This window comes from Opisthocomus hoazin, chromosome 38 (genome assembly GCF_030867145.1).
Source record: "Opisthocomus hoazin isolate bOpiHoa1 chromosome 38, bOpiHoa1.hap1, whole genome shotgun sequence".
In the NCBI taxonomy this organism is placed as follows: domain Eukaryota; kingdom Metazoa; phylum Chordata; class Aves; order Opisthocomiformes; family Opisthocomidae; genus Opisthocomus; species Opisthocomus hoazin.
In genome coordinates, this window is record NC_134451.1 from 1,766,924 (window position 1) to 1,775,887 (window position 8,964).

The 8,964-nt window shown below is 68.3% G+C and overlaps 1 protein-coding gene across 1 annotated transcript; it reads left to right on the forward strand.

Moving 5' to 3' along the window:
* Positions 1–531: 531 nt before the first annotated feature.
* Positions 532–8,389, forward strand: LOC142365372 (MAP kinase-interacting serine/threonine-protein kinase 2-like). The gene is made up of 13 exons (XM_075446109.1): positions 532–605; positions 2,691–2,802; positions 2,970–3,050; positions 3,196–3,293; positions 4,293–4,372; positions 4,899–4,972; positions 5,063–5,167; positions 5,495–5,550; positions 5,701–5,796; positions 7,246–7,446; positions 7,542–7,706; positions 7,814–7,857; positions 8,127–8,389. Exons 1-12 carry the CDS (start codon positions 558–560, stop codon positions 7,853–7,855), a joined length of 1,158 nt encoding a protein of 385 aa, XP_075302224.1. The 5' UTR covers positions 532–557; the 3' UTR covers positions 7,856–7,857; positions 8,127–8,389.
* Positions 8,390–8,964: the final 575 nt, after the last annotated feature.

The window sequence follows — 8,964 nt, forward strand, 5'->3', positions numbered from 1 at the left end:
GCCCCGCTCGTGACACGCGTGGGCTGGGGTGGGGGGGGGACACTGGGGGGTGTCCCTGGGGCTCTCCGCACCCCGCCCGGTGCAGCCGGGGGGGCTGGGGGGGTCCCCGCCCCTGGGTGCAGCGCGGGGGGTGGGGTGGGGGTGTGTCCTCCCGGGGGGGCGGTGTCACATGGCAGGGGCGGGGCGGGGGGGCGGAGCCTCTGCCATAAAGCTCCCGGGGGGGGGGCAGGGGAGCGTCCCCTCCCGGCGGTGCGGAGCGATGTGGAGTGGGGTGGGCTGCGGTACCCCTGGCAGCGGCGGCTCTGCGGGACCGGTGAGCGCCGGGGGGGTTTTGGGACCGGGGGGGCTCCGTGCGGGCCTCCTGACACCCGGCCCCCCGGGCTCCTCTCTCCGCAGGTCTCGTCCCACCCCTGGCACCCCCCCGATGTCTCTGCCCGCTCCTCCACATCCCTCCCCCCTTTCCCGGTTTTTTTTCCTTCTTTTGTTGGTTGGTTGGTTGGGCTTTTTCCTGCCCCGCATCCCTCCCGTGTTTCTCCCTGCACCCTCCCCGCAGCAAGATGGTGCAGAAGGAATCTGAGAACCCCGGTTTCCACCGCTCCGTCAAGGTAAGGGGGTGCTCCCCGCCCCCGTGATGCTCCGGAGTGGGGGGAGGGTTCTCTGGGGGGCGGACGGAAGGGTGTGGGGTTGGGGTGCAGGTCTGCTGCGGCCGGATCCTGCGTTCTGCAGCGCTCTGCGCCGCATCCTCTGCCCGGGGTAGGGGGGGGCACGGACACACATCAGCGACCTCCCCCCTTCCCCCCACCCCCGAGAAGGGAGGGGAGCGCCCAGGGTGCTGCCACCCAACCCGGGCCGCAAGACCCACCTGTCCCCCTGCCCCGGGGGCTCAGGGTGTGCTCCCCGAGGGGGGGTCAGACACCCCCCACACCCCTCCCCCCCTCAGCAAGGCTTTGCTCACCCCGCTGCAGCTCCCACGGGTGTCCCCCGTGGGGTGGGTCAGCGGGTGGGCTGCATGTGCCTCCCCCCAGCTGCACCCATTCACCGCACGTCTGTGAGCAGGGGCTGGGGGGCTGCCGGGCCCAGCCCAGGACCTGTTGTGCGAGGGCCAGATCCTGGTAAGGGGGCTGCAGCCGGGGCACCAGGACCCCTGTCCCTCCCGGGCGCTGTCACGCTAGGGGGGTGCGAGGGGGGGGGTCTGGGTCCCCCAAACGCTGGCTCTCGTCAGCCGGGCGTCTTCGTGGGAGCTTTGTTTACTTTGTCTCCAGGGGCTGCGAGGGATGCTGGGATCTCACCCGAAACCTGCCCGGCTTATTTTAGCTGACACCTAATCCTGCTTTGAGGACTTCTGGCTGGGGTTTGGGCCCCCCCTCCATCCCCCCCACCCCGGGTGGTTGGGGACCAGGACGGGGGGGACACGGGGGACACCTCGGATGCGCTGCCGCAGCCACCGCGCAGCGTCTGCCCTGTGTGTCCCATCCCCCAAACCTTTTGTGCGCCGGTGCTGCGGCAGCGGGCAGGGCCCCCTCTCCCCCTGTACCCCCTTGGGGCCCCCCCGGGAGGCCTCATCCTGCCCACGGTGCAGGGCCTTGGGCCCGAGCCGCTCGTCCCCGCCGTGACATGGGGGCCTTGGGGGGGGCTGGAGGGTGACACCGCACTCCGCAAACCCTGATACTGTCTTTTTTTAGGGGGGGCGGGGGGGAGGAATCTGGCCAAACGCTGCGCAGGAGCGTTTTCAGGCATCAGGAGTGGTGCTTGGTTGGGGGGGATGCTCCTGGCATCCCCGCACTGCGATGGGGACCCCCCGGCCCCCCGAGAGCCGCCCTGGCAGCAAACAAGCGCTCTCGGGCTGTTTCTGGTGGCGGTGGCCGGGGCTGGCTGCTCCCGCGCCGCGCTGGGGCTGGCAGCTGGCCCGGGCACCGGGGCACCGGGGTGGGTTGGGGAATGCCGCCGGGAGCTGCTGCCTCCACCCAAACAGATTTCGTAACCCTGTGGAGGACGGGGCCCTTTCGCCTCGCGGCCGGGTGCCCCCGGCACTGCCCCGTCCCGCGGTGGGGTGGCTCGGGGGGGGCTGAAGGTCCCCATGTCCCCTTTGGGGTGCTGGGGGTGGAGGCGCTGGGTTTGGGGTGGGGGAGGCAGTGGTTCCCACACCCATCACCCATGCGGGGTGCAGGGAAGGTTGGGAGCGGGGCCCGATCCTGCCAGGTCACGGGCGTCACGCAGCCACGGGCACGGCGCTCACCGGAGCGGCGCTGAGTGGGCTCTGGCCCCCCGTGACCTTGCGGGGAGGCGGGAGGACGTGGTGCGGTGGCTCCGGAGCCCGTCCTGCCCTGTGGCTCTTCTTCCTCCCCCCCTCGCTGTAGTTCAGGTCAGGGTGGAGATTCGGAGCTGGGTTGGTACGCGCAGCCCCAGTCCCTCTCATCATCGCCTGCGTGCCGGCCTGGGGCTGCTGGCGCGGAGGCATGACCCTGCGGCAACATCCCCAGCAGGAGACGTGGTCAAACCCTTCCTCCTCCTCCTCCTCCTCTTCCTCCGGCTCTGCCGCATCCCTCTGGCAGCAGTGCCGTGAGCCGGTGCCCTGCACGAGCAGGGTGTGTGCCCAGGCCAGTGGCGTGCCCGGCTGCGTGCCCGGACCGGGCGGGCGGCGGCGGCTGGTCCGGCGGCTGCCGTCTCACTCCTGTTCTTGGCCCCTGCAGGAACAAAATCCCTTCGAGGTGGCGTTTGACCTGGAGCTCGACAAGTCCAGTGACCTGGAGCTCGACAAGTCCAATGACCTGGAGCCCGTCTCTGAGTGCCCATCCCGTCCTGGTGAGCTGCGGGTGTCCACCCAGGGGGGTGCCCTCACCCTGGACCCCGGGATGTCGGCCCTCTGCGTTGCCCTGAAGGCGTTGGGGGGCTGCCCCGGGGGTGGCGATGCTGGGGGGAGCACAGGGTGGCCGGGGGTGACTCACACCGGTGGCTTTGCTCCGGCGCAGATGTGCCTTTGAGTCAGCCCATCGACACCCCCAGCACCAAGAAAAGGAGCAAGAACAACAGCTTCTCCGGCAGGTTCGAAGGTGAGCGGGGCTGCCCAGGGACCCCAGGGGTCCCCCCCGGGCTGCGGCAGGGCTGGGGCCCTCCTGGTGTCCCCAGGCTCAGGGACAGCCGTGGTGTCCCGTGCCGCGGTGGGGCCGGCAGCTCAGGCGCCCTCTCTCCTGCCAGATGTTTACTGGCTGTGCGACGAGGTGCTGGGAGAAGGGGCCCAAGGCAGAGTCCAGACCTGCGTTAACCTCATCACCAACAAGGAGTACGCAGTGAAGGTAAAGCTCCGCGGGGCTTGGGGCTGCAGAGCCGGCTCCTGCCCACCCCCTGCCTTCAGTTTCTCCTTCTGCCCTCCACATCCTGGGCTCCTGGCTCTCCTGGCTGTGCAGAGCTGGCACAGGACGACGGTTTCACGGAGTAGGGGGGATGGAGAGGGGCAGGAGCGGGGCAGGGCCAGGCCACACAGGTGGCACGCTGTCCTCTGCCACCGCCCAGCTGCAGGACCTTGGTCAACCCCCTTAGCCACGCTCCTACCCCTGTAAATTAGGGCAGACGCGAGATTAAATTAACGCTTGCGCCACGTCTAGGGACTTGGGGCAAGCAGGGGCATGTGGTGTGGCAGGGTGGCCAGCCCCCGCTCGCCCCAGGGAGGGCTTTCTGCCCCCGCAAACACTAGAGGGGTCGGGGTGAGCCAGCTGCTTTTGGGGTCGGGGATGGTGGTGGCGCGTCCCTGCACCCCACAGGCTCCCAGTCACGGCGTTGGGGGGCTGGGACAGGCCCTGTGTCCAAACGCAAGGGGCACTTGGCTTCCCCTGTTGCCCCCGGGTGCTTTTGGGTGCCCAAGCAGGGAAACTGAGGCAGGGGGAGGGCTGCATGGCGGTTGGGTGTTCAGTGTGCCCCGAAGGGCTGGGGGTCAGTGGGACCACCCAGCTCTCCCCTGCGGGTGGAGACCCCCTGCTCACCCCATGGCACGTCCACCAGGCACCCGCTGTGCCAGCGCCTGGCAGGGCGAAGGGCCGTGCTCCGCTGCCGGGGCGGCTGCGCCGGGGCTCGGCCGCGGAGCTCGCCTTGGCCGCGGGCCCCGGGAGGGAGCGGCTTGGCCCCGCCACCGGGAACAGCCTGTTCTGCTGCCTTAACCCCTTCGGGCACCCCCCGCCTGCCTCTGCCCGGCCCCGGGGGTCCCCAGCGCCGGCTGAGTTGGAGCGCAGTGGTTGCCGGCCCCGGTCCCTCTCCGGCAGCGGTGCCTCTCCCTGAGTCTCGCCCGCTTTGTCTTGCAGATCATCGACAAGCGCCAGGGCCAAGTCTTCAACAGGGTCTTACGGGAGGTGGTGATGCTGAATCTGTGCCAGGGACACAGGTACCGCAGGGCAGCCGCCGTCCCCATCCCCCACGGTGGGCACAGGGCGCGGGCTGAGACCGGGCTGACGCTCGAGACACCCATGGGCGGCAGGCAGGCCGCCCTCCTGCACGGCTCTCCCTCTGCGTGGCCTCGCCGGGAGCATCCCGAGGCGACGTGGAGCCGCTTGCCATGACGAAGGGGCCGCGGCGGCCAAGTTGGAGCGGTGCCGTGGGGCGAGCCGAGCTGCCGCCGCGGCGTTCGCCGTCCCGCCGCGGAGAGCTGCTGAGCGGGGCTGTTTCTGGAGCGGGGCGAGCGAGCCAGGAGGGTCTGCGAGCCATTAGGGAGCGGGGCCCGGCGCTGGAAGCCCCTCTCCCCGCTGGAATGTGGCCGGGGGCCCCAGCCGCGTGGTTTCAGTCGCTGGAAACCCGATTTTCTCCTCCGTTGGCCCTCCCCCAAGGAGCCATGCGGGGTGGGGGGCTGCGGGGAGGGGGGGACCCTGCAATCTTTTTGGGCGGATGCCAGGCTGATGCCACTGTCCCCGCAGGAACATCCTGCAGCTGATCGAGTTCTTCGAGGAGGAGGACAGTTTTTACCTGGTGGTTGAGAAGATGAGGGGAGGTGAGTGCGGTGCCGGGGCAGGGGGAGCGGGGGCGGCGGGAGCCCCCCCCAACACCCACGAGCCCCCACTCTGCTCTCGCCCGGCCGCAGGCTCCATCATGACCCACATCCTGGAGAGATGCCGCTTCAACGAGCTGGAGGCCAGCATGGTGGTACGGGACATCGCCAGCGCCCTGCACTTTTTGCACATCAGAGGTGAGCCGAGCCACCCCGGGGTGCAGCCATGCCCCCCCCCCAGCCGGGGGGTGCTGCCCCCCCCTCCTGCCCGGGGAGCAGGGGCCGGTGCCGGCCGCGGGCGCGCAGGGTCAGGCCCGGCTGTGTCGTGTTGTCGTGGTGCGCAGCCTGCTCCTCCGGTTTGGCCGGGACTTGGGGCCAGCAGCAATTTGTGCCCTTCGCCGTGACGCGGGCGGTGATTTGGGGTGGGGAGGGAGGGGTCCCTGTGCCGCCCCCAGACCTTCTGCTGTGGAAATCTTGGGGGGGGGGCAGGCTTTTCCACTCATTGCCTCTTCTCCCCCCTCCCAGGAATTGCTCACAGGGATTTAAAACCAGAAAATATTCTGTGCGAGCGCCTGGACCAGGTGAGCGGGGAGCAGGGGGTGGTGCCGGGGCTGGGGGGGCCCTGGTTCCCCGCGGGGGATGCTGCTGCGGCAGCTGGGGCTCGAACGCGGGGCTGAGAGTACCCGGGGGCTGCTGGGGGGTGTCACTGGCCGCCTCTCCCCCCTCCACAGGTCTCCCCCGTGAAGATCTGCGACTTCGACCTGGCAAGCAGCATCAAATTCACGGACGATTCCTTCCCCATTTCCACCCCGAAGCTGTTCTCGCCAGTGAGCGTGCAGACCATGGGGCAGGGGGGGTATAATGTCGATGGGGGGGGGGGGGGGTGGAATGTCCCTGGAGGGGCCCCCTCAGGCTTTGGGCTCCCGTCGCTGCGGGACCCCCCTCAGCAGCGGCGGGCGAGATGCGGTTCTGTAACGCGGGGGGGCCGGGCAGCGCAGGGGGGGCTGGCGCAGAGCCCGGGCTGCCGTGAGCCTTAGCAACAGCCGGCCCCGGCGGAGGCGGCTGCGCGGAGGCTGCGCTTTCGGGGAGAAGTGGGTCAGGCGAGGGGCTGGGGGGGCCACAGTGATCCCCCCCCGCCCCACTCAGGTTGCGGGTGAGAGGGAGCCGGGGCTGCTTGCGTGCGGTGCAGCCCCTGCAGGGTGGGCACCCTGAAAGCTTCTGGGTGCCCCTGTGTTGCAAGGAGCTGTCTCACATTTGGGGGGGGGCACATACCAAGCCTGCCCCCCCCTGCAGAAAGCCCTGCTCCCCTTATCACCAGCAGCAGGGCCCCCCCGTGCAGGGTGTTGCCCTGTGCCCCACTGTTTTCGGGGTGCTCACGGTGTTTCCGGGGTGCTCACATGCTGGGGGGGGCCAACGCAGGGTGCCCAACAGCCGAGGTGGGGGCCAAAACACCCTCCCCACCCTCCTCGTTCCTCTGCGTTTCCCCTCCGCCTGGGGGAGAACCTGAATTTCTGAGGTGTCCTGAGTTTCCCGTTCTCAGCAGCGGGGGCAGAGGGGGGTGGGTGCTGCGGTCCCTGCCGGGTGGAAGCCCATGCAGGGTACTGCGGGTTGGGCTTGTGTGGGTGTTTTTCTTCTTCTTGCGGTGGCATCAGCTGCCGAGGCCGGCGAGGCCTCTCGTTTGGAGGCCTCTCGTTATGTTACGGGGTGATTATCTGCTGGCTGCAGCTCTGCTCTCCCCTGGTCACGAGGCGGTGCGGGCTGCGGGTCGGGTCACGTGCGCTGGAAAGCCCCAGAGCCCCGGGAGCCGTGGGGGAACCATGGGGGAACGGGACCGCTGGCTCTCGCCTCGCGCCAGCGGTAGCTCCTCCGGCACCGGATCCGGTGCCCGCTGCGGCGGCCCTGCCCGCGTCAGGCAGGGGAACAGGCAGAGCCGGCTCCGTCCCCGCCGCCGTGTCCCGGGCGATGGGACGGACGCTGCCCCGCTGAGCCGGCCCGGTGGCGGCAGTGCCGGGGGGGGTCTGGGGGGGGTGTTGTACCCCTTCAGGGTTTTATTTTTTTTGGGGGTGGCAGGGCTGTGACATCCCCCGCGTGGCGATGGGAAACCTGGCCGGGATGATCTGCCCTGCCAGGACCAAACCCGGGAAGCGACCATGTCTGCACCCTCATTTTGGAGGGGGTAGCCCCTTAGTTCTGGCAGACCCCCCCCCCCCCCCGTCTCTGAGCTCTGCCCCATCGCTCCCCTGTCCTTTGGGGCTCACCCCCGCCTCTCCCCGCAGTGCGGCACCGCCGAGTTCATGGCCCCGGAGGTGGTGGAAACTTTTTACAGCCACAAGGAGGTGCCCAGCTACGACAAGCGCTGCGACCTGTGGAGCCTGGGCGTCCTCCTGTACAACATGCTGAGCGGGTACACCCCCTTCATGGAACGCTGCGGCTCCGACTGCGGCTGGGACATGGGCGAGATGTGCAACACCTGCCAGGTGCGTGGCGGACCCCGGCAGTGCCGAAACCCGCCACTGGCTTGGCAGCACCCCTCCCAGCTCAGCCCCTTTTTTATTCCCCCCCCCCCACCTAGAAAATGATCTTCAAGAGCATCCGGAAAGGGAAGTACGAGTTTCCCGAAAAGGACTGGGCGCACATCTCCCCTGCGGCCAAAGATCTCATTTCCTGTCTGCTGGTGAGAGATGCCAACAAGCGGCTCACCGCGGCCCAGGTCCTGGAGCACCCCTGGGTGCAGGGGGTGAGTGCTGCTGCCCCCCCTACCCCCTCCCCCACTCCCGAAAGCCGGGGTGGGGGGACACCCCATTGCGGGGTGCTCGGCTCTGACGCGGCTGTGTTTCGTTGCAGTATGCCCTGGATAACAGCCTGCTGACCCCCATCATCTTGTAGAGGTGAGCGTGGGTGGCCCTGGGGTGGGGGTGGGGGACACATTCCAGCCCCCCAAATCCTGGCTCCTCTCCCCAGTGAGCCGCTCTCGGCTCTGCTCGGCTGCGGCTCTCGCCGTCTGGGCAGCGGTTGCAGCACGTGATTCGGGCTGGAGCCGTGTTTTTGGTGCCTGACCCATCTGGCGTGGCATGCGCGCGAGGGGACACCCCGATATTTGCCCCCCAACCTCCCTGCAGCCCCCCGCATCCCACCCTGAGCCGCTTTCTCCCCGCAGGAAGAGCAGTGCCAAAGAGCTCACCTCCTTCGCCGCAGAGGCCGTTGCTGTCAACCACCAGCTGACACAGCGCGACAAGGACGAGGAAGAGGAGGTGGAGGAGGAAGCACAGCCCATCACCATCAGTGCTACCTCATGGGCCATGCACCTCTACCTCCCCTCTGAGTCCAAGCTGGCCAAGCGGCGGCAGAAGAGCAACCTGGTCAAGGCGGTGGCTGCTGGGCAGCACCTGGTAGCCCCCGTGGTCCTGGTGGCTGACCAAGTCTGAGCTGCACGCCTCGGACCTCTTGTACCCCACGTCTCCCCCATCCTATATTTTTCTTCCCTCCCCCCCAACCCCCCACCATTTCTGGCTACTGACAAGATCAGGACTTGTCCCTGCGGCTGGTTTCTAAGATTTTGCTGATCTTGTAGGTCTGGGGTTGGGAGGGTTTGTTGAAGATCTGTTTTTTAAGGTATTAAATCATTAAGGTTGTTTCACCCAGGACATCTGACTGACACACGGACTTTTGTTTCCCCGACTCTTGGTTTCTCCTCTGACATTTTTTCCTCCCTCCCTGACACCAAAGGACTCTTTGTATCCGCGGCCGCTTTGCCGAGTTCAGCTCATTTCATGCTGTGAACAAAAGGCCCTCGGTCGCATTTTCGACAACGGGAGTTGCGTTTTAACCTCGTCCCTCCCTTCGGAGCTGCGGGTCTTTCTCCGATGTTGGGGTCGATCCCACAAACCCCCCCTCCCGGGGGTCTGGGAGGCATCTCCCGGGCGCAGGGACCCCCGCCGTCCCGTGCTCGGGGGCATCCCCGGCTGCGCTTCGAGGGGCTGTGGCGGGCAGGGAGC

Coding starts and splice junctions, on each gene's coding strand:
- LOC142365372 (XM_075446109.1), top strand. CDS start 558: ATGGTGCAGAAGGAATCTGAGAACCCCGGTTTCCACCGCTCCGTCAAG. Junction 606..2,690: donor GTTTCCACCGCTCCGTCAAG/GTAAGGGGGTGC, acceptor TGGCCCCTGCAG/GAACAAAATCCCTTCGAGGT. Junction 5,168..5,494: donor GCACTTTTTGCACATCAGAG/GTGAGCCGAGCC, acceptor CCCCCCTCCCAG/GAATTGCTCACAGGGATTTA.